Below are 24,438 nucleotides of genomic sequence, written 5' to 3'. Positions count from 1 at the left end.
TGGATATGGCAGCAGCTGAGCTTGTATTTAAAGAAAAACATTTTTTGAAATCAGGCGGAGACCAAATTGAAGGACCACCCAGAAAACTTCCATTCGGAACCGAACACGCTGCATCTGATAATGTATGTCATTGTAGCAAAGTCACCTAAATGTTTTTGATTTTAAATCTCTTCCAGACTGGCGCTCCATCGGCTGAGCTAACCTTCGCGGAGCTTCAAAAAACACATCTGGAAGATATTGAAAAAGAGGAAGGTACATTAAAAAGTAGCATGATTGGAGAGGGAACAGAGAAACTAGAGGAAAACGAAGGATCCTTGCCATCCGAAACTCCAAAAGCTCATGGTTTGGAGAAAAATACATTCTCTGGAGGAGTCAATGATGGATCTACATCATCGGTCTCCTCGTCTGGTCTTTTATCATGGCAGCAGTGGGTTTTATGATTTAGTTTTAAAAGTAATCTTTTATCTTCAGACCTCTTCCTTCTCAAGGCGTCTTATTGCGTACGACTTCCATGTGAATCCAGAATATCCACAATTTGCTCCAAGAGCTCGTGGATTGGTAGGAATCCCGGATGGTTGGAATCTCGACAAACAAGTCGATGAGGAATTCCGATCTGGATTTAGAAAAGTTGATTTCAGAAGAAGAATATTTCTCCATTGATTAGACTTCATTTTTAATCACTTTGATACTCATGTTGGAACCCAAAATTCTTTCAATAAAATCTATATTTAAAACTTTATTCGTTCATGATTTCAGTTTTGGCTTCTACAGTACTCTTTGCAGTTCTTTTAGAAAATAACGATCCGATCACAGACATTCTTCTTGGGGTCTCCTCCTTTCGAATTTCAAATGGATCTTCTATTGGCTTCTGAATAACTGGATGTTCTGGAAAAAGAATTTCCAGCGGAGAAGACGGAGCTCGAGGGTTTGCAGGTTTCGCAGAGAACTTTGCCTCGAACTTCTTTGCGAGGTATGAAACTGCTTGAGATCCCTGACGAATCGAACTGAAAAATATAGAAGATCTGAGAAGAATACAAAAGAAGGCGAAGATTAACAACACCGTACATCATATTCTTTTGGTTATTTTCAACAACTGTAGTTTCCATTGGGTTACTGTATCGGCATGTAGAGAGGTCGGAAGCATTCGAGATGCTAGTGCGGATGGTTAGTGGGAGGCACGTGGAAGATCGGTTTGAGTTGGTTTTCAGAGAAGAATTCTCGATTTGAGTACTATCGATTGTGCCGTCATGAAGTGGGAATAAGTTCATGGAACCTCTGGCTGACTTCAAGCTGATAATTGTAAAACGATTAGTCAACAATTCTTGGTCAATATCGCTATCTGAAATAATATTTTAAAACTGATTTCTTGCTATCTGGATACCTTTAGCAGTGTATGAGGACAAATCGTTGAGAAGATTTCCATTGAAAGAATCGTCTTCGAAAATTGCGGAGATAGTTTTTCTGAAAGATATCGTTATTTCAATAAAGAATCCATTACTGGCTGAAATAAATATCTTCAAGATACCTCCAAATTGGAATTTGATTTTTCAAAGCGTCAGTCACAAATAAAAAATTTGCAAATCCGAAGCCGTACTTCAAAGTGATTCTGCACGACTTCTGAAAGAACAAAAATAAATTCAAAGCACAAAACCAACAAATTAACCTCCATAGTCTGCTCTTTCTCTTGCTTAAAATACGAAATTTTCATCTTAATTGCCTTCGTAATATCAAACGAGTATCCAGTGCAATTGGTCTCATAAACCAACAGAATGTCGTCAGGAGTCAAAATCAAAACTCTTTTACGACCTGGCAAGTTTTGTTTCATACGGAAAACGGCGGATCTTTTAGTGAAGAATATCATGACAAAGTCTCGGAGAATTGTGTTCGAATCGTTCCATGCGCATATATTTGGAAGTTGTTGTACTTTTGTCACACTCTCGGATAACGGTTCTTTTCTTTCAGTGCATAATGAAGTGGACATCTGGAAAAATTGAGGAAGTAAAAAGAATGTTTCCGACTGACACATTATTAGGAACATTATTTCCAGGGTTGAGCGAAATTTTTTTCTCGTTTTTTCCGGTCAGTCCTTGAAAAACATTTGACAAAAAATTTCGGAACACTGGAAACGAAAAAAAATTGGTCCAAAATTTTTTTGGTCGGTTTCGAAGTATTTTGTACAAAACATAACTTAGAAAATTTTGTTGGATTAAATCAAGAAATTCAAAAATGTTCAGTAAATATTCTAGAGAATAAAAAAGCTGAAAGTATATCGAAAATATGTTTCGACCTGGAATTTCAGCCTAAAACTGGAAGCTGTATTTTTCCGGGTTTTTGGTCAAAATTTCCGAAAAGCATTTCCAAAATTTTTTTCGGAGTCTAAAACTACAAAATATTTTTGGAGGTCGTTTTCGTTAGCCCTTATTATTTCCTTAAAAATACCAAAATGAAGGCTTTCAAAAAATTGATTTATGTTTTACTGAAATTCGAAAAAATGACTAAACTTGAATAGTATGAATACCTAAGAAACCTTTCCTCATTCTTGGAATAAATGCAGTATCAAAGCTGAAAACAAGCTGACTAGGTTTTCGAGATTTAGCTATATTTATTGTGAAGTTACTGTAATTCCTCTCAGAGCTAATTTATCTTGGTTCCTGTAAAAGATGTCGCAAACTTGTCAATTGATAAATTATTCATCATAATATCACCAATATTTTATCAGTTGACAAAAATTTGATGTCTTTCACAGGAATTGAGATAATTAAGCTCAAAGTTAAGGGTTTGGGTGTGCTTCTATTAGAGGAAACACGAATTTGAGAAACGAACATTAGTTTGATGTCAGAATGTTTCCTAATTCTAACTTAAAATATCAGTTTTTATAGCTCCAAAAGCTGCAAAATCTGAAGAAAAATATGAGGTTCTCACCTTCTGAATGTTTGTGGAAAAAGTGAGTTTCTCACTCTATGAAAATAAACAAACATTTTTCCAAAGATTCTCCTTTCAGTTTTTCCCAGACCCAGTCGTAGTATTATTGTTTTATTTTGCCCAACTTACAATTTCATTTGACATTCCTTGATTACTGAGAACTACCGTATCCGGTGGCTCTCCTGTATCCTATCCGAGTGGTCAGTCTCCACGATCCCAAAAAAAAAAGCTCACACACGTCAATAAATATGGATATAGTATGGATATAATATATAAATATGGATATAATATAGTGGAATATCCACATTCTGGGGTCCTAGATTTTAACCTACTTTGACGTGAAAAATTCTTTCCAAAAAGCTAAGAAAAAAACCTGTCACTTTTTTGTTCCATCAAAAAAAAGCATCCTGACCTCCTCTCCAAAAAGTGGCCAGAAAAACTGTGCATATAAATTGTCATGCATTTTTTATTATTGTTTAGTTTCTGTTTGTGGTGGTTGTATATATATATATATATGTGTATTGTGTGTGTCCTCAAGAAGAGAAAATGATGTTTCTGAAAAGAAAAAGAAGACTCTGACAGGAAGCTCTTTACCCGATCAACTAGGTTATGCAAATCTGCATAATCCAAAACCCAGAGAAGGAATACGCCCTTTGTTATCAATTTTCTGGTTCCACGTACTCTTTTTAGTAATCGATTTTCCTCTCCCCTGATAACATGTACTCTTTTTCTATATACTATGACTCTATAACACTCCCCCTCTCCATTTTTCTCTACAAACTGAATAAAATAATTGGAAACATAACGTAGATTTTCAATACTGCAGCTGTGTGAACAACACTGCACTGTTTGCTTTTTTCTCCCGTTCTCACTGAATTCCATTTTTGATATAATTTTTTTCTCTCTTTTATAATGATTTTCCATCTGAAAATGTGAATTCTTCTTTTCTATACCCCCCTTCAGTGCCTTTGCAAACAAAACCATCAACAAAAAATATTCAAAAACTTTTCAGCCCCGCACACATTGATCTCTTTTTATATGCCATCATCATGCGTTTTCATTTTGTTATGTAGAAACTAAAAAAAAGTTTTCGATGTTAATTGTCAATTTCAGATTTCTCTTTTAGATAAAACTTTTTTTTGGTAATTAGTGAAACCGTTTCGAGAACTAGTTTCTATCAGTACATTTTAAGTTCATTCATGTACCTATAAATTTTCATTCTGCAAATTTTTAATTTCTCTAGTATTAACTGTGGTTCAGATCCAAGTCCAGTTTCAAAAAAACCTGTGATTTCGATTTCTAACGATCTTTAAAAAAATCTACATTAAATAGATTAAATCCAATCCTAGATTTTCTAATCACCTAACATTAAAAAAAAAAAACTTCAATTTCAATGGCCAAAGATCCCACAAAAATGACTTTCAAGGGAAATACTTCGAAAGGACATTAAAATGATTCCCAGCTTTCTCATCATTATTTTCATGATGTCAAGTTTTTGGAGATGTCAGAAAATGTCAAAAAGATGGGCGAGAGTCAGAGAAATTTTGCCGACAACAATGGTTTTTGAAAATCGCCGAAACTTTTGCACCAAGCTGATAAAATTCAGCATTTGAACGGTTTCAGACTACCGTATTTCCTCTAATAGGAGCCCACCCAAGCCGTCAACTTTGAGCTCAATTATCTTGATTCCTGTGAAAGATATCAAAAAATTGTCCACCAATAAAATATTGCTAATATTATGATAAACAATTTATCAGTTGGCAAATTTTTAATAGCTTTCACAGGAATCGAGATAATTGAGCTTAAAGTTAATGGAGTTCAATTAGAGGAAACGGTAAATTCCATTCAAGAAATCTCATTTTTAAGTTCTTACTCATTTTTCTTCCTTTTTTGTTGCCTTCTTCTTTTCCATAGATCCCCTTCATATTTTTTGCAAAAAGGCGTTATACATTTTTGTGACAAGCACTTCCTTCCTACTACATAAATAATTCCTGAACTCAAGAAACTGGACAGTTTTTTCTTACTGTAGCATTCCTAAAGAATAACATATGACCGCCGTTCTAGAATAATATTCTAGAATAATTGATGAAGTTCCAATAGTGTTTTCGGGTATCTCTAGAGTTAGTGGTCTAGCAGAATTCAAAGAGAATTGAATGAGAGGCTTGATGTATAATACTAACTATAAAGACTTCAGAAAAGGTTACTGTAGAGATAATCTCCGTTTTGGGGTTCTGGAAATTCTGAAATTAATCTTCTGGCTCTCATCTCTATTCTTAAAATTGAATGTTACGAAGCCATTTATAGAAAAACGAAACCCTTCAAATCATCCATTTAAATGTCGCTGATCAGGCCAACGAACAAAAATGTTCTTTCACATTTTCTCCTCCTCGGTCTTTTTTTCACCACAAAAAAAGAGAAGCGGTTTGTTTCGTTTGTCGTCATAACCATAAATCGAATACAATTTTTTTTCATGTTTTTGGAATCACTTTTTCACACTCAAAGTGGCATAATTCTGATTTTAGGAATCAGTTATTCTAATTGGGAGGATGCCTTCTCTGTTTTTTCTTCTTCTTCTTCTTCTTTTTCTCTTTCACGAAAAGGGATACAACTTTGTTAATGCGCTTCTCAAATGCTCTCTCTTCCTTTTTATAACTTGTTCTTCTAATTCTGCCAATTTGATAATTGAGAGCTTCTACTTCTTCTTCTTCTTGTTTTTCTCCTCCTGACGTCTTCTTGTTTGCCAACTCATTCCATCAGAATCTCGAAAAGCAATTTGATGGCTTGTTTTACGACACGGCAAATACGAAACCCCAAAGGCACACACACACCTATCAATTTGGATATACACTTTTCTGATTGGAGCCGACACTCTCATTTCCTCACGTCTTCAGTTTTCTCCCCTTCTCCTCTTTTTCTTTTCCCACCACTTCTTTTAATTTAACGTCTTCTCTTCTGGAATCTCGTCTCTTTTTCACATTTTATGAAATACAGTGACATCAAACTGGAACATGATTCTCTTACACACTTTTCATCAACTTCATCTTTCTTCAATTTCCCACCTTTTCCTTCTCTGTGCTTAAAAAAAACAAAAAAAAAGCCAGTCAACTCTTTTTTTTGCGGTTACTATGCAACCATTTGTTGTCGTTGATGTTGGAGTGCGGGGGACTGAGAGATTCTTTCGAAAAATGCTCTTTTTTCACTATACATTTTCCAGTTTTTGCAGGGATAATTATTCCGGAAATGACGCTGAGGAATGTCAAAATCTTCTTTGCAAGGTGAGAATTTGAGCTAATGAGCATGGAGTTTGATTCTTTATTACTATTAGTTTTAAGCTTCAGTATTCAGAAAATGGGTCCTAATAATTGTTTTCCGAAACATTTATATTTTCGTAAAAATTGAGAAAGATAAATATAGATTTGTTTTGGAGAATCCACTTGAATCCAAATCGGAACGGATGCATTATGTCATCAATTGACACTTTTTATAATATCCAAAATTGTATGCCATTTAAGAATTGAGGCATTATAAATTAAGATTTTTGGGACGTCCTGGATTAAAAAAATTAAAATTTTATAACTTTTGAGTTAGGTTTTGTGACAAATAAAAAATGTATACCATAAACACTTTGACAGAAAGACCCCTTTATCTTCTAACTTTGAGCCAGTTTATCTCAATTCCTATAAAAGATATCAAAAAGTGGTCAACTACCAAAATATTTTTGACATTATGATACATATTTTGTCAGTTGACCACTTTTTGATATCTTCTACAAGAAATGAGATATATGAGCTCAAAGTTGGCGGTTCAGATGACCTTCTATTACAGTGTTTCCTTTATGAAGAATTCCTTTAGAGAGAAAATACTTTTTTTCAGATGGAAATATTTGATGTTCGCCTGTTGTGTAACATATCTACTAGTCGTATATGCCCCTTTTCCAAACTCTGTAAGTTCTTTTTCTTTCCATTACTAGTCATTCCCAAAACATTCAGAATCAAAAAAATTGGCGAGAAGGAGAAATCGAGCTGAGTAATGAACACGAGACAGAGAAAACAGAAGCTAAAAAAGAAGAAGAAAAAACCGACAAGAATAAGGTATTTAAATTTAATCCAGTTGGAAAAGAACCATTTGATGTGGAGGAAATTCTGACCTCGAGTGATATAAAAATATCAGAAAGAATGAATGCAAATGTGAAACCAGGTATTTTAATTCCTTTTGCTCTATCATATTTCCATTTCTTTCTTTCAGGCGAAAAGCGAATAATCCTTTCCTGGAACGCTGGTCATTCACCAGATAATCTACAAGGATGTCCTGATTGGAATTGTGAGTTCACTCAAGTTCGTTCAAGAGTAAATGAAGCTGCGGCGGTTTTGATTGCTCACAATGACCCAGATTTCAAACCAACTCCTGACCAATATGTTCTATATTTTAGTCAAGTGAGTGTAGTTGAAGAAAGTATATAAAAAAAAATGATCAAGTTTAGGAGTCACCTGCAAACTCTGGAATCTCATTACCAAGAACTGATTTTGTGAATATGACGTTGGGTTTCCGACATGATACACCTGCTGGATCTCCATATGGATATTCTGTTAAGTTGGGACCAAAATCTAGACTGCAAGGACCGGTGAGTAATTTTTCGGATAAGTCATAAGAGCCTAACATACAGTACCGGTCAATAAGATAAACAAAAGACATATTTTTCAGTTGCTTTTTAGCCATTTTGACCATTTTTTATTTTTAGCCATTTTGACCATTTTTTATTTCTAGCCATTTTGACCACAGGAGTATGGAGCCCAAAAACCGGTCAAACTTCTTCAAGTCACTTCTCCAAGTTTTCGAAGTGATCGGAACATAGACAGCCGGGCTCCAGACTCCTGAAAACGGTTAAAATGACCAAAAATCAACTGAAAAAATATGTTTTCGAATATCTCATTGACCGGTATTGTACATTTATGAGTTGTTTTGTCAGAGACTGCAAATATCTAAAATCTTCAAACTTTTTTTTTTTAATTTCTAGGTTGTGGATGCCAGTCTAGTCAAAGGAAAATCAAAAGGAGCTGCTTGGTTTGTGAGCCATTGTCAAACGAGTAGTAGGAGAGAAGAGTTTGTTCGAAGACTGCAGGTTCGAGTTTTAATATTTATATTTTTTTTTGAATATCTCTATGCTTATCCAGAAACATATTCAAATTGATATCTATGGTGGATGCGGTCCAATGAAGTGTCCGAGAGGAAATAAGAAATGTGACACTATGCTGGATACTGAGTTAGTTGATTTCTCTTCGATATCGTGTAGAAATCATAATTTTTTCAGCTATCACTTCTATGTGACTTTCGAAAACTCCATTTGTCAGGATTACGTAACAGAGAAACTGTGGAAGTCTGGATATCAAAATACAATCATTCCATTAGTTCTGAAAGTAAGCTATTTTTGAGAAAAATCATTTTCAGTCATCTTATTTTCAGAGAAAACTTGTTGAGCCATTTGTCCCTCCGAACAGTTTCATCGCTGTGGACGATTTCAAAAGTGTCAGAGAAATGGGAGATCATTTGAAATACTTAATGAGTAACAATACGGCATATATGTAAGCCTCATTCTCATAATTATTTCGGTTCGATGAAACCTTGTCTCTTATTAAAACTAGTACACTTTCTTTCCCTAATCCGCTAATTTGCAGGGAATATTTCGAATGGAGACGTGACTACAAAGTAATATTCCTGGACGGATCTCATCATGACGTTTTAGAAAGGCCGTGGGGCTTCTGCCAAGTATGTCGAATGGCTTGGACGGATCCACGTCAGAGGGTTATTATACCAAATTGGGATGTGTATTGGAGGCAGTCGTGCGAGAAGGATGGAGAGTTGGTGAAGTCGATTCCAGATGTTTTATAATTCAGTTTTAACTTTTTTATACTCATTAGTTTATTGGCACGGGTTCTTTGTATTCAAGTTGTTCCTTTTCTAGTCACGTTGTTATTTATTTTTATTTATTTCTTCAATTGGTCCGTTTACACATTTCTCATGGTTTTTTAATGGGTACACAACAATTGTGATATGAATGAAGTATAGTGATTCTAATTCTTCTTCTTTTTCTTTTTCTTTTCCTATTACATTCTTATTTCCAATTTCCGTTCAGGATAATCCCACGATCAAGTGCACGGTGTCCTTTCCTCATCTCTTTTCCTCCGTTCCACTTCAAAACGAAATGTTTGACAATTCGTTTTCCTCTCTCCCGCAGCACGCCTTCGACCTCCCTGCAATCCATTGTGCTCGAGTGAGCTCTCAATTTCGTCCACTATGTTACCACAACAACACAACACTACTCTTTTCTCTTCGTCTCGCGTCATCCGGGGAACAAGAAAATTCCCTTATATTCCTTCTTCCCCTTTGCTCTCCACCGCCGCTTATACTTTTACGTAAATGGCACAAAATCCGCTTTTAGTGTTACGTTGCAAGAATTCTAGGGATACCTTCTCTTCTTCTTAAAAAATATCCGAATTCCAAAAACACGACTATCACTAGATGGTAAACATTTTCTTTTTCTTCTTATTTTACTTCCTTTTCCTGACAAAATGTTTGTGTACGAGCCGCTCTGGAAGATGCAAATACATTTGTAATTGTCCACACATTGACCATCCCCTTTTGATAGTATACGACTCTCGCTCCTAGTCACGAAAAAGGACGACGAATCGCAAATAAAAAATAAGAGTTTTGTATTTTTGCAGTTATCACTTTTTGCATGATGTGATATTAAGATGGACGAGAAGAAGCAGAAGAAACATAACAAGAATTCGAAGAAGCCTGATGTTCCCCACAGCTTTTATTTTTATCTCGTTTTGAGGTTTTTAGCAACGGTGAGTTTTTTTTTAAACGGATACAAAATGAAACGAACTCGAGTGATCAAGGATATAATTTAGAAATTCTAAAAATTTTCTATACTTTTTGGTTTGTATGAAATAAGCTACCGTAAAAACTGTAATAGAAGGTCTTCTTAACTTTAATCCTTGAGTCAATTTTTCTCGGTTCCTCTGAAAAATATCAAAAAGTTGTCCACTGATAGATTGTTTATCATAATATCACAAACTGTTCATCAGTTAACATATTTTTGATATCTTGCATACAAATTGAGATAATTGAGCTCAAACTTGTGGGGGCCCTACTTTTACAGGTGTTACGGGTTATTCTAAAAGTTTAGTTTCACTGCCTAAACCCTATTTTATTTTCAGATCTGCTGCATTATTGTAGTCTTCATAATCGGTCTAAGCCAATATTGGACAAACCGAGTTTCTGCAGTTTTTGGAATGGTGACTAAAACTATTTTTTGAGGTTCTTACCAGAAAACATTTTTCAGCTCTTTGTGATCATTGCGTTGCTTTTTTCGGCGTCCGCTGTATCTATCCTCTTCATTTGGGATGTCAATACAACAACAATAGTCAAGGTATTATTAGAACATTTCAATAGAATTCTCAATTTTTACAATGTCAAATTGTTGTTTTCTATACCTTTGTCTAAACATCCTAAAAGCAATATCGCCAGCTTGACTGAAAAGTACTATTTTCCGGTAATTTCTCTGAAATTTAAGTTTTAGATTTCTTTTAGAGAAAGGCTTTATTTACTGGAAAAAATGATTAAGCGTTCCAAACTTGCATTTCACTGTTTAAGGCATATATGTGCAATCAGTGCTTTCTATCTTCTTTTTTTCATTTAGAGTTTTCAGTAAAACACAATTACATATTCAATTTTTACGTAGTCGATTACATGAACAGACAAATTTTCACTTCGATCCTGATCTTCTAGCCACAGTTACAGACATTCAAACATTCAAAACACCTCGAACAAAAAAATAGGCCCCGCCCCTTTTTTAATCATAAGAGTGGGGTATTTAATTTATATTGTTCATTTCAGAGATGCTTATTTTCATTTGTCTACGCACTATCTATTCTAATAGCCGCCGTGATGTTCCTTATCGCAAACGATGGTTGTGATCCTCGAATGATTTCTCAATTCGGTTGCTACCAGTCCGTTTCCACTGGAACTTTCCAAGTTTCATCCGCTTTTTGTTTCCTGATTTTTGTATTTGGTCTCCTGGATCTGGGTCTGAATGCATTCTACTTCTGGCGGAATTCAAAACGCTCCCCAATTTATGACTATCCGCCGCCATCTGTTGCCGTCGTTGAAACGGAAAAGTGGGTCGAAATTTGCATAACATATTTTGGGAGAAAGTGTGAAGATCATCATGAAGAATAATTATTTTGTTTCAGAACTATTCATGACATCTACATGGAATACCAAAGAAAAGGACAAACTACTTCAGTTTGAATTATATATGCGATTTCAGTTATCATAATAAGTGTCTTTGTTTTTAATACTGCCAAAGTAATAAACAATTTTTATTAATTATAATTTTTTAACATTTAATTAATACACATTTAATGACCGAAAATGATATTACGACATCGGTTTTTATTAGAAAAAAGTTGTTTTTGAAAAACAAATATTGCACAAAAATGATTTGGAGGAAGAGGGAGAGAGAATGGAAAGAATTGGGGAACCTTGAATTAGAAAATCTAGCGAGAGAAGAAGAAAATGGGGTTTCTATCCGTATTATTTTTTGAAGTTGGATGATGAGAAGAAATGAAAAAAATCACTGACGCAGTGCAGTCACAACAGATGCTCTTTGAGCCAGAACTGATTTAAAATGGGCGATTTCTGCTTTCAACGATTCGATTTGTGACCGAAGTTCCTCGTTTTCCCCTTCTAGTAGCTGAAAATTTTTTGAATTAGAAATCTTTTGAATGCTCCAAAACAATTGCTTCAACTTCTGAACTCACCTGAACACGTCTCGATCTGTATTCAAAAACTGCTCTTCGGTTTGCTCGGCATCTCTTCGCCGCTTCGTTGTTTCGTCGACGTCTATCCACATATTGAGGCTGAAATTTCAACTTTTGTTCAATAAAAAAGAATCAGAATCACTTACAGATTTATTAGAGTAATTTGAATGATCCTCAGATGAATGCGAAGGAGAGAAAGACGCTGACGACGATACACTTTCGCAGTCGGATTTGTTTCCAGTATGTCTTGGTGGTGAATTAAGACCAGAGATGTGCTCGGTACGGCTTTGAGGTACTGATGGAGAAGTTCTTCTTTGAGACAGAAGTGCCGAAAGAAGAGATGGTCCTTGTTGTGGTGCTTGTTGGACCACTGGTTGAGCTGGAGCAGTTGAGGAGGCTGGTTGGCCAACTGGAAATTAGTTTATTTTGAAAACTTTAGGAATTAAACTTTAGGAATCAAAACATACAATTTTGAAAATTTTGAAACTGATAGAAATTGTGAAAATATTGTGAAAATTGTGAAAATTGAAAATTGGGAAAATTGTGAAATTAAAGCTAGAATTCTTATCAGAGTTTTTTAAAAACACATTTCTGATCTATCTGTCTTACTACCGTAAAATCCTTAGTAATAGGACCCCCTAACTGTTAACTTTGAGCCCATATATTACATTTCCTGGCAAGGATATAAAAAAGTGATCAACTGATAAAATGCTTATCAAAAATCAAAAATATTTTATCAATTAACCACTTTCTGATACCTTTTACAGAAAATGAGATAATTGAAGTCAAACTTCGCAGTACGGGGCTCTTCTATTACATATTCTTCCTATTTCTGACTCCAAAGTTGGCATTTGAACGTCCGTGAAAGGATCAAGAATAATTTTTTTTTTGGATTTTTGACTCGTTCAGATTTTCAAAATGAAAACTCACTTTGCTGAATAACATTGCTTCCCGGCTGAAGTTGTGGTTGAGGTAATTTCAAATCAGTCGATGAATCCGGACTCCTTCTCTCAACTTTCATAATAACACTACTGGTTGGAAAGCTCTGTTGAATTGCTTCAGACGGACGAAACGGATGAAATGCAGATGACGATGAAGATGAGAATAATGAAGATGCTGAGGTCGCTGGCTGAGTGCTCGTGTAGACCTAAATCAGAAACGGTAATTATCATGAACATCTGCCTTTCTAGGTCACGAATTTCATCTGCTGTCAAAACGTAACCATTAGACTTACTGATGATTGGATCGTTGTTGGTTGCAATTGACACAATTGGAGCATCGATGGGAAATGAGGTGCGGTTTGAAGAAGTGGCACAGAGAGCATTGAACTGGCTTGCAGAGAGGCGACTGGTCCCGATGGAAACAGATTTTTCGCAACACTTGGAATAATGAGAGCAGTTGGAGGTTCAACTACAGGAGCAGGTTGTGGGGGAGGAGCCGGAGCAACTGCAGGTCGATTTTCCAGTTGTGACTTTAATCTCTCATTTTCAGCGGATAGTTGCATTATCTTTTCTTCCATCGCTTGATCATTCAGCCGACGTTTTTCTCGACTCCGTCTGGATGCATCATTGTTCCTCCGCCGCCTCTCCCAATAATGTTCATCTTTTATTACACTTTCATTTACGGAATTTCTGAAAAATAAACGGTTTTAAATAGGTATAGCGTTTGATTCTTGCTCATGCTTGAGCAATTCATGAAACTTCAAACCGACTAAATTACCGTAAAACCTGTAACAGAAGGGCACCTATATTGTAAAGTTCCAACTAATTTATCTCGGTTCCTGTAAAGAATATGAAAAATGTGTCAACTAACGAAACCTTTCTCAGTTGACATCTTTTTTTAATCTTTGACAGGAACCGAGAAATTATTGTTTTTAAAAAACTGATTAGTGTATTTCCAAAACCATAAAAATTGGATTGATGCGCTTACTATGATCAAATTGTTTTCGCAATAGGTTTATGAGATTACCATACTAGTTTTTTGAAAACATCCTGTCCCACTAGCCTAGAAGAATCTATACTGGCTAAGGAGTCGTTTATGGAGAGCATAATATCGTAAAACCTGTAATAGAAGGGCCCTCTCCTGGCTCCTATGCTAGATTTCGAAAATGTGTCAACTGATAAAATGTTTGTGATACTATGATAAACAATTTATTTGTTAACTTTTTTATCTTTGACAGGAATCGATATAAGGTAGCTCAAACTCGACAGTGTGATGGCCCTTCCATTACTCGTTTTCGGTAAGTGAATTCTAGGAAGCCGAATAGTACGAGTCTAATTTTAGTATACTCGCTAAATGCCAAAATAGGTATTTTTTGTTTCAAATTCTAGGAAATACATATTTAAGGGAAAAAAGTTTAATGGTGGTGTACGGTGAAATTTTTTATTGCATCAAAATGTGCAGAAATGCATGTAGATTGACATAAAAATAAAGAAAAAATTCAAAAAAAATTCCTTCATCGAGAAAAACGCATCGAAAAATACTCTGAAAGCCCTTAGGGACGAGGTTTTTTCTAGGCAGCCCGGTGAGTAAAAGCGCGCGAATTCAAACTTTTAAAATTTTTTTGCTCGTTTTCACTTTTTTTTCGGGGTTTTCAAGAGTTTTCCAGGTTTTTGTCAATTGTTCTTCCATATACATGGGAAAATTTGAAAAAACAGTGAAAACGAGCGGAAAAATTTTAAAAGTTTGAATTCGCGCGCTTTTACTCACCGGGCGACCTAGAAAAAACCTCGTCCCTAAGGGCTTTCAGCGTATTTTTCGATGCGTTTTTCTCGATGAAGGAATTTTTTGAATTTTTTCTTTATTTTTAAGTCAATCTACATGCATTTCTGCACATTTTGATGCAATAAAAAATTTCACCGTACACCACCTTTAAAGCGAATTCTAGAACTGAATTCTAGAACTCTTTGATAGAAAGCTACAAACCTTCTTGATTCGGGAGGAGATCCTTCTGAAAAGTTCGACGAATCTGACGAGCTCGAAGAGAACTCGGCAGAAGCCGAACAAACCACCGAAAGTCTGGAGGACGGTGACAGTGACACCTGGTCGACGTCCATCTGAAAATTACGAATACTTCACTGCTTCTAGGTCACTAGAGTCATAAATAGAGAAATTATGTTACTGTAGAAAACGTCAAAAAAAGTAGGTGAGAACAAAGTAACAAAGTGTGCAGGTGTTGTGTATGTGTTCATACAGGTGTGTAGCAGAGTGCAGTTAGCAACAATTAAGCGGTTCTGTCCCCGGGCGCCTCCTCAGTTGACCTATTTGCGGTTCGGTGCCCCCCATTTTACAACAAACCAGTTAGCCATAGCCACCACTCACAAGCGGTCACTTTCGGACAATGCTGGTATCCTTTCTCTTTTTCTTTCAACTCACTCTCTCTACAACTAGTCTACAGAACAGGATATCTCATCCGGAGGGAGAAGAAGCGATTTTCGCCTCTCCTCCGTTCCCTTTTCTTCTAATCACTCTTCATCGTTCGCCGCGAGCGACGACTTCTCACCAATTCTCACACCGTCCATGATGCCGACTTTTCTAATAGTTTTCACTTTCCTTTCCCTTTCACAAAATGGCTTCAGCTTTCGCTGCTTTCGGGTCACGGATGTATCTGTCTCTATGTATTTGTAAGTGTCTGTGTGGATTTTGGAGGAGATGAATACATCATCAGGTCACTAGTACAAAAGGGTAGGTGAACTTTGCGAAATGGAAGAAAATGAAAAGAGGAAAGTGGGAGGGAGAAAGTGAATAATTGGTGTGGATAAAGAAGCGAAAAAGAGAAAGTAAAGATAACAAAACGCAATAATGAAGTAACGGATAGAGATTACCGTAAACATTCTAATAGAAGGCCACCCGTTTTTAACTTTGAGCCAATTTATCTCGGTTCCTGTAAGATATATTAAAAAAATAGTCAACTGACAGAATGTTTTTGATATTATAATAAGTATTTATCAATTTACCACTTTTTGATATCTTCTACAGGAAGCGTGATAAAAAGGCTTAAAGTTGACGGTTCAAATGGCGTTCTATTAGATTTTCTGAGGTTTTAAGGGTAGATTAAACCTTGGTTAGTATTCATATAGGTCTGGAACTAATTGGAAATCAAACTTTCACTAGTTTTGAGGGTACAATCCCCAGAATATCAAGAATCAAGAAGCAAAGTAACTTTTGAGAGATCAATTTCGAATTCACAGAATTTGAAAGTCTTGAAAGTTGACTGGGGATCTTGAAGGTGGCAAAGTTCAGAAATTTTCAAAGTCATGAAAGTTCTGACTCTTGCTCAAAATGTGTTTTGTAATAAGATCAGGTGATGGAAAAAAAAGCTGTCGTAAAAATTCGACGTTCAAAATTGCTCTTCTCGAGTGTCGTGATTTTTGAACCTTTTCATACTTTCGGTTGGAAGGAAATCAGGATTTTCGATTGCAAAAACTAAAATTGTTCCTTATAAAACAAATAAGAAGGAAGATAAACAAATTAGCTTCGAAAATAAAACAGTTAACGTATAGGGGACCATTGAAAACAATGAGAAACACTCTAATAGAGTGACACTCAACCAGTCAATTTTGAGCCACTATATCTCAGTTACTGTCAAAGATATCGGAAACCTGTCAACTGATAAAATGTTAATCATAATGTAAAAATGTTTTGCTAGTAAACCACTTGTTGATATCTTGCACAGCAAATGAGTTATAGAAGCTCAAAGCTGACGGGTTGGGTGGCACTCAATTATAGTGTTTGAGAGGGCCCCTACTTTCACGTTTGAGCTCAATTATCTCGGTTCTTGTGAAAGATATCAAAATTTTGTAAACTAATAAAAAGTTTAGGATATAATGATAAACAATTTATCAGTTGATAACTTTTTAGATTTTGGACAGGAACCGAGATAAATTAGGTTAAAGTTAAAAGCTATCTATAACTAAACTTCCAAAAAAGGTTTTCGAAAAAAGGAGCACCTAGGTGTCCGAAAAAAAGGGGTTGTCATCGTTTCCAAAAAAAGAGGACAAGAGATGGACACACAAATTCGCGAATTCAGAGAGAGAAAGGACACTTGTTTGTTTTTGATTGTGCACCGAAAAAAGAAGGAAAAGTAGAAACGAGAGGGTGTGAGAGATAGACTGTTTTCGTGTAGAGAGCAAAAATAACCGCAGGTAGGGAAGAAAAAGAGCGCCTGGGGACAATTGTCCACTGAGCTATTTTTGTTTGTTTGATGGTAAGGCGATTCGGCTGAGAGAAAAAAGAGTGAATCACAAACAGTTCCAGGATGACAAACAGTTCCAGGAAGACGAGGTAAACAGTGTCTACTGACGGCTTCAAGACTCGAAACTGGACGACTGGACACCGTGCGTATTCTACCGCATGCTGATGACCAGTACTGTTTCGGCTAACTCTTTCCGATGGATTAGGGTCGGAGGCAAAAATGAAGTGCACTTTGGATGATGGGGTTGCGAAATGAATGTTGAAATGGTATTCAGTGGAATTCAGTGGAGGGAAAATGTGGGGGGGGGGGGGGAGAAGAAGAAGATCGTTGTTCGATACGGGTGTGAGAAAAAGGAAAACGGGAGAGAGTGGCTAGCACGATCGTATCGTTCGGGAACCATCAAGGGAAAGTACGGAGAGCGAGAGAAAGCGAATTGGGAATTGGACAATGTGAAAGTTCGAGATGGGTATCTTTGAGAGTGAAGAGGTAATTCGAATTCCAGGGACTTTGAATGAATTCCAGCTACTAGAGCTTTCTAGAGTCTGAGCCTAGATCTTTAATTCCAAACTACTGTAAGCCTGTAATAGAAGGGCCCCAACACTGTCAAGCTTGTCTCGGTTTCTATGCAAGATATAAAATATGTGTCAGCTGACAAAACATTTTTGATATTATGATAATAAATTTATTAGTTGCCTGCTTTTTCGTATGTTCGACAGGAACCAGAATAAATGGTCTCAAAGTTGAAAGGGGCCCTTTTATTGCAGGTTTTACGGTAGGTTCTACAGCAACCAGAACTAGCAACTAGAACTTCCTAAAGTCTGCGATCAGATCCTCAGTTTCTAACTGATTGCACATCCTGAAAACAATAGTGATTTGCTTGTCCATTTAAAAGCAAGTCAGAAAAATAAAGAGGGCACGGTAGCTGTCCGTTGCAGGTCAGTCGAGGATAAACGATTTTTCAATTCCTATCAGAATGTCCTTCTGAGAACATCTCATCAACTATGCAAGAATGGAAAGTCAGGGAAAGGAGAAGCTGATGAGGATGAAGCCTCCCCAGGTGAAAAGTGAAGATGATGAAGCGGATCTCGAGAGGAAAATGAAGAAAGCGAAAAGAGGACGGACATCAACCAGACAAAAGGCGAAACGAGCGAAAGCGACGACGACTTCTTTTTAATCGGATCGAGGAGGCAATTGGAAAACGAGAGTTTCGGATAGTGTGTGTGGTGACCACCGCAAGAGTGAAAGTCGAGTTGGACAATAGGCTTGAAACTGGCGACGTCGATGATGCAGGTTCGGGATTCTCGACACGTCTTCTTCGATCCGTCGTCGTCGTCAGAACGGGAATACCCCTTTCTAGTTGCATGCGTAATTGCAATCATGTCCCGCGTCCTTTTCGTCTTCATCGATATATGTTTGGGTGTGCTTCAAGATCCGGCTGTGATGATCCAATCAATGGGCGATCAAAAGTTTGGCACCGATAGGATTATGCTTCACAGAAAGAGAAAGCAATGAAAGCAGAAAAAAGTAGGTGAGACGGCTTCTCGAGAACAGGAAACGTTCGAGAAATATGGGTTGTTGGCATGGGGAAATGGAAAAAGAAGAAGAAAAGGAAGAAGAAGACGGAGCAAAAGAGATTGTTATTGTTGTGGGGATGAGTCACAGAGAGTGGGCATAAACATTCAGAAGCGGAGCAGATGGTTCGCATCTTTTGGTGCATCCACAAGTGTTGATTATGCTCATCACAGAAAAGAATAAAAAGAATATTTAATGACGATGTGATTTAGAATAATGGTATAACAAGTAGTGAATTTCAAAAGTTTTAATTTTCACATCAAAGTACTGAAATTTCAAAAATTTTTGTGAGCCACGAGAATCTATTGAATCTCCCAAAAGATGGACCGTTAAGTTTTTGGGAGCAACGTGTTTTTTCAACAAATATAGCAGAAATATTAACACTTTCTGAATATTTTTCCCAAAATTAAAACTTTTGAAAATCACTACTTGTTATATAATTAGAAATGAGCTTCAGTTTAAATGCTTTTTTTTCAAATTTTACTCTGCATTTGGAAGGTACCGTATTTCCGCTAGTAGAAGACCACCCGATTCATTAAAGTGTTTACGGTATTGTTTTGGTTTTTATTGGTCCCCTATAGAATTCCTAAACTGTTCTGTCTTTTTCAGATACATTAAATAAAACCAGGGTTTCTTGAACTATAAATAGGGGATCACTGTAGGTGGCGGCTCAACTAGGAACATCGTCCTCAAATGAGAACCTGCTGTAAATATACTGAAGTTTCAGATTTCTGATCTCTGGCTCACTTAAATCACTTCCTGACTCAAAATTTCTCAAACTCATTTCACAATTTCAAAATCTGAACATCTTTTGAAGTCAATGTAGGACATTAGTCAGTGTTTAAAGTTACGAAATTCAGAAAAAGAGGGAGCCACTCCCCATATCTTGGGAATTCAGTTGGGGAGCATGCATAGAAAAAAGAGGGACCGCTTTTGTCAGTGGAATGAAGCTCTGGCACAGAAATAAAATATGGGAGGGGGAACAGGGAACGTCCGCGCGGACGACGACGGCTCGGCGTGTCTATTGGGACACTGGCACGGCACGTAAACATCAGTGACCCCGAATGACCGACGGGAAAGCTGGCTGGCAACTAGGGCGGTCGGGAATGATGATGGTCAGAGCCAGTAAACAACAACCGCCTGCGCGGGAACAGAGCACTCTCGAGAAAGAGAGGGCATATTATGCGTCTCGTATTGTACATGCTATTTCCAAGTAATTCACTGATTAGTTGAATAGAGAGAATCGAGGAGCAGCAGAAGAAAGAAGAAGAAGCGGTACCGGAGAACGTCAACGTAACAATTCATCGTCATGCAGCTGGTGCGACGATGAGATAAGAGAAGTGGCGAAAGTGCAAAACAACTTGTTTATTATTCAATTCGATAACTATTCAACCATTTACACAATTTAACGATTTGAGCGAGCAATTGTTGCTCTTTAGAGTTTAAGAAACTTTAAAGTGAAGATATTCAGAATTTCAAAGTTCCCTTGAAACCTGTAATAGAAGGGTCCCTAACTTTTAGCTTTAATTCAATTTTTTCTCGGTTCCTGTAAAAGATTTAGAAATGTTGTCAACTGATAATTTGTCCATCATAATATCATAATTGTTTCGTCAGTTGACACATTTTTGATGTCTTTTACGAGAAAAGAGATAAATTAGCTCGAACTTGACAGTGTGGGGGCACTTCTATTACAGGGTTTACAGTAGTATGAATGACGACTGTAATATGAAATTTCGCGAGAGTTTCAGTTTTGCGAATAAAATTCATTGCCTTTCTGAAATATGGACGTCAAATATTATCTGAAAAATCATAATTTAAAAAATCGTTTAGAAAGTGCAGTTTGTGATGAAAATGAAATTCAGCCTTCTACGGTAGGTAGGTTCGACTCGAGATAGCTGGGTCTAAAATATTGGTGGGTTACTGTAATGAACGATAATTTTTGGAAATGGTATCAGAAGAGTATCAGTATCAGAAATATCAGAAGATTTAAATAACCATAAAATGTGTTTAAAAAATTCAATTCGTGATGATGTGAGTCCAGACAAGAACAGTAGCCCTATTATTCTGGTACGAAAAAAGCGGAGCTGTGGAAGAGGAACGCCGTGGAAGAGGATGGCCGTGTTCGAAGGCCCTACAACTACAGCTACAGTAACCTAAAATATATTTATTTTTTCGTTTATTTTTCATTTTTTGTCATTTTCCACCTTGCAAGTCAAAAATAAAAGTTATTGATAGTGAAAAAAATCACTGAAAACGCACGGAAAACGAAAAAATAAGCTGTGTAAATAAAAATATTCATTGGTTACGGTAGATTTCGTTTTGGGATATTCGGACCTGTTTCAGTTGGGTCGAGAAGACTAGTGTTGGGTTACTGTAGTCAACCATAATTTTTGAGAGATTCAATATTCAAAACCAATCCGATTGGCTACAAATGATATATTCTGAGTGCCAGATACTCCTCTTCGCGGCTCTCTGACATCTCCAGTAGATATTCTCCACCAATCAGACAACAAGTCAATTCCTAATTCTTCTCCTTTTATGGTCGTCATCAAACTGTCATAATCTGGTTGTGCATTTCCCGTCAGAACATCTGCTTCTCCTTAATTGATGCACATGCATTCAACTCAACAGGTTCTATTTGGTGTCTTTGCTGCAAGAGGTCACTTGGTGACAGCAGTCTGACGAACAAACACCTGCGCGGAAGGAGAAGAACGCGCGCATAATGCTCCGGTGGTGCGAGCCGGGCGGCTGGTACCGACCGGTGCGCTAATAGTGTAATTGAGAGAAGGCAGCGATGTGGTAATAGTGATAGGGCAATTTATTTAGAAGGCAGGTAGGTACACACAACATTCTATTCATAAAGATTATTTGATATTCACCGGAACGGGGGGAAAATATATAGAATCAAGGTTAGAAATGTTTTGGCAGGATTCAATAGAAATGAGAGGTAGGTCACGGATTAACAATGAACACGTGGAATGCTCAGATGAATGGCGCGGCGCCTGGCGAATAGATTGTTGCATGATGATGTCGGATTTTTGACGTAGACTTGATCATGTCCCATGCGCATGATCTCCATTGCACGACCAACTTCTTCTTGGATACTGTGCAGTCGTGGAGCCTTAACACCATCGCGCAAGAAACGGACGCTCTTCGGAACAGGTAGAATTTCACCGACCTGAAAAACGAAAATGTTTAAGAGTTTAGCTTTTTTGTTTTTACCGTATCAGTGATTTCAGTGATATCTGGAATCTCTGGAATATCTTCCACTTCGGGAATGAACCCTTCGAAGACTCCTCCTTCGCATTCCGAATCGTCAGCTCCAGGGATGGCGATTGCAGTTGTGATGTGCTTTCCAGGAATGATCGGTTCTCCAGTCACCAATGGTGTAGCCATCAATTCGTGGATAGTTAGACGATCTTGTGGATTCGTGCGCAGCAGGCATCGAATATCATCTTTCGCTGAAAATGACACAGTGTTAATCATTTAAAAGAAAGGAGTTGGTTAGTCATTGGACTAGATATTTAGAACGTTCTGAAAGCTTATTGGTTAACCTAGGTGCTTACTATCTTTCGAAACACAATCCCACTCCTCGGGCGGGAAAGCATAGTATGCGTTGGCAATACGGGATCGCATGCCCGGAGACAGAGCAACACCTTTCATCGAGTAGAAGGGTGGATATCCACATAATCTGTAATAGGGTTCAAAATGCTTCAAATACCCTTTGTCCCTATTGTTTTATATTTTTGAAAGATTTCTAACCCTAATTTGCCCTACAAATATTTTTGACTGAGAGACGAAAAGAGCTGATAGTTTGAGCAAACAGAAGATTTGAGTGATAACAAAAAAAACTTCTAATCGTAACAGTCAAATGATTTGATTTTCGAAATTTTGGGAACAATGGAAATTGATAACCTACAATATATACATAGCGACTCCGAGAGACCACATGTCACACGATTTGTCGTATCGTTCGCGTCCCAATACTTCTGGTGGCCTGAAAACACGATCATAGGATGAAGTACGAAAATGTTGATGGACTTACGCGTAGAACGGAGTACAGCATGGAGACTCCATGAGCACGTTTCTCTCCGGACGCTTGGCAAACCCGTAATCACCCAATTTGTAGATGCAATTATCACCCGTACCACTACACAAAATATTTTCAAGTTTGATGTCTCGATGCGCGATATTCATGTCGTGGAGATACATGACAGCGTTTCCGATTTGGCGAATGATCTCACCAACTTCTGAAAAAACGAAACGTAGTATTCAGAAGAAAACTTTAGAAAATAAACTCACTCTTCTCTGAATACGGAATGCTTCCTTGGCTTTCGAACTGACTCAACAAATCTCCTCCTTCGAGAAACTCGACAACCATCAAAAGACATTTGACATTGTCGAATGTGTTCTCGTAGATGTCCAGAATCGAAACAACGTTATCATGAGCGTTTGTCAGCCAGTGCAACTCCACTTCACGTCGAGCCTTTTGACTATCTCTCAACACTTTCAGTGCAAACTTTTCACCGGAATTCTTCTTGTAGCACGCCATCACCTTTCCCGATTCGCCGATTCCGATGATCTCGGCAGAAATGGTATAGTCCTCGGTGATTTGGTGCTGGTGATATGGGAAAGAAACGGTCAGCGTCGACTTTGCTTGACGGAGACCTTGTTCTTGGGTCTCGATTGGATTTTGACTGGCACAGAAGCAGATCTTTCGTTGAGTTGTTGGACTGAGCTCCTCATCAGATGACAAATCACAGTCGATGTTGAGCGATGTTGTTGCATTCAGGACCAACGAACGCTGAAAGAGCAATTTTTATTTTTCCTAATCAAAAAGGTCATGCGTTTGAAATCTGTGTGTTCTCTTGATGCTTGATCAGGATAGTCGTTCTTTGATTTACAGAATCAAACGAAATGGTTGTTTTTATTCTTGATTCCACCACCTGTTCTCTCATTTTGCTTGCTAAGCCTGGATCCTCAAGAAATGAGGTCAGTTCACTCAGCTCATGGGGTGACTCTCTTTTAAGCCGACACGGCGAAGAAGATACTAGTCTTAGTAGTGATATGATGACATGAAACGAGGGCAGCTGTCATGTCGGTAAAAGTCTCCCCACGTGGCTACAAACTCTAGAAGTTATTAGGAACTTCGGTGACAGAATTCAAGAAAAAAACGTAATGGAAACTAATAGTCTGAAGACGTCACTTCTCGTTTTATTCGTCGAGGAGTCTGACCTATCATTAATTGATGAAGCCTCAGCGCCAGAGACCTTCGTGTTCTTTGTTCCTTTTTTAGTGAGTAGTGTCTGTTATTGTGTCGTATACACCCCCACGTGCTGCTCCCTGTCAGTCAAAGTACATTTCCCCTCTATTCCACCAAACGTAATAACAATTGGTCCCCCGCTCAGGACAAAGTACAGAACGAAAGCGATACCTGCAGAGCGGTTGGCGAGTCGAGCAGATGTTTGGTGCCGTAGGCGATGAGGTCTTCGGACGACGGCGTTACGAACATCGATGCCGCTCGTTTCCCAGTATCATACGAGAAACGGAACGGATTCTCCTGAGGACTTCCTGAAAACAAAAACGATTTTTGTTGTTGTTGTGATCAGCTGCTGACAGAGACGAGTTTTTTTGCTTCCTATCTGCGACGTTCCAAAATTTTCAACAAAGATCAGTGTGGAAAAAAAACTAGATGTTGGTTGTATTGTAATATTATTACATATATTTTTGGTTCCCGTTATTTCTAGCCTGATTTGATCAATAATGTACTTTGTCCTGTCTCTAGACAAATTTTCGATAGGGAAATTGACACTTATTGAGATAAGAAAAAAGTGACTAACCGGAGTAATCCGACGAATGATGTTGTAGTTCTTCTTGTTTTTGTTGTTCCATGGGATCCTCGTCTTCCTCATATTCGAACATCAT

The 24,438-nt window shown here is 37.4% G+C and overlaps 7 protein-coding genes across 7 annotated transcripts; 4 read left to right on the top strand and 3 right to left on the bottom strand.

Moving 5' to 3' along the window:
* Positions 1–5: 5 nt before the first annotated feature.
* On the top strand, positions 6–660 carry CBG03146 (the record flags this gene model as incomplete). Its single annotated transcript, XM_045242259.1, has 3 exons — positions 6–122; positions 177–431; positions 472–660. 3 exons carry the CDS (start codon positions 6–8, stop codon positions 658–660), a joined length of 561 nt encoding a protein of 186 aa, XP_045092113.1.
* A 76-nt stretch (positions 661–736) lies between these two features.
* CBG03147 lies at positions 737–1,981 on the bottom strand (the record flags this gene model as incomplete). The annotated part of the gene is made up of 5 exons (XM_002631279.1): positions 737–1,004; positions 1,066–1,339; positions 1,382–1,461; positions 1,526–1,617; positions 1,664–1,981. The coding sequence occupies 5 exons, from the start codon at positions 1,979–1,981 to the stop codon at positions 737–739; spliced, it is 1,032 nt and encodes a 343-aa protein (XP_002631325.1).
* A 4,181-nt stretch (positions 1,982–6,162) lies between these two features.
* Cbr-fut-1 lies at positions 6,163–8,808 on the top strand (the record flags this gene model as incomplete). Its single annotated transcript, XM_002631280.1, has 10 exons — positions 6,163–6,197; positions 6,796–6,865; positions 6,912–7,119; positions 7,168–7,355; positions 7,403–7,543; positions 7,937–8,041; positions 8,094–8,182; positions 8,231–8,336; positions 8,383–8,501; positions 8,595–8,808. 10 exons carry the CDS (start codon positions 6,163–6,165, stop codon positions 8,806–8,808), a joined length of 1,275 nt encoding a protein of 424 aa, XP_002631326.1.
* Positions 8,809–9,121: 313 nt separating this feature from the next.
* Positions 9,122–11,235, top strand: CBG03149 (the record flags this gene model as incomplete). The annotated part of the gene is made up of 6 exons (XM_045242257.1): positions 9,122–9,190; positions 9,672–9,770; positions 10,143–10,220; positions 10,268–10,354; positions 10,822–11,102; positions 11,178–11,235. 6 exons carry the CDS (start codon positions 9,122–9,124, stop codon positions 11,233–11,235), a joined length of 672 nt encoding a protein of 223 aa, XP_045092112.1.
* A 325-nt stretch (positions 11,236–11,560) lies between these two features.
* Positions 11,561–14,803, bottom strand: Cbr-atf-2 (the record flags this gene model as incomplete). The annotated part of the gene is made up of 6 exons (XM_002631282.1): positions 11,561–11,680; positions 11,748–11,846; positions 11,894–12,156; positions 12,678–12,894; positions 12,982–13,378; positions 14,673–14,803. The coding sequence occupies 6 exons, from the start codon at positions 14,801–14,803 to the stop codon at positions 11,561–11,563; spliced, it is 1,227 nt and encodes a 408-aa protein (XP_002631328.1).
* Positions 14,804–17,192: 2,389 nt separating this feature from the next.
* On the top strand, positions 17,193–18,422 carry CBG25557 (the record flags this gene model as incomplete). Its single annotated transcript, XM_045242256.1, has 4 exons — positions 17,193–17,407; positions 17,877–17,973; positions 18,034–18,128; positions 18,299–18,422. The coding sequence occupies 4 exons, from the start codon at positions 17,193–17,195 to the stop codon at positions 18,420–18,422; spliced, it is 531 nt and encodes a 176-aa protein (XP_045098096.1).
* Positions 18,423–21,472: 3,050 nt separating this feature from the next.
* CBG03152 lies at positions 21,473–24,438 on the bottom strand (the record flags this gene model as incomplete). The annotated part of the gene is made up of 8 exons (XM_045242255.1): positions 21,473–21,691; positions 21,736–21,974; positions 22,080–22,204; positions 22,433–22,510; positions 22,559–22,763; positions 22,816–23,317; positions 23,948–24,084; positions 24,354–24,438. The coding sequence occupies 8 exons, from the start codon at positions 24,436–24,438 to the stop codon at positions 21,473–21,475; spliced, it is 1,590 nt and encodes a 529-aa protein (XP_045092111.1).

Source organism: Caenorhabditis briggsae (genome assembly GCF_000004555.2).
Source record: "Caenorhabditis briggsae complete genome, chrII, whole genome shotgun sequence".
Taxonomy (NCBI): Eukaryota; Metazoa; Nematoda; class Chromadorea; order Rhabditida; family Rhabditidae; genus Caenorhabditis; species Caenorhabditis briggsae.
The sequence above is the reverse complement of the archived record's forward strand: the minus strand, read 5'-3'. Positions and strand labels throughout refer to the sequence as shown.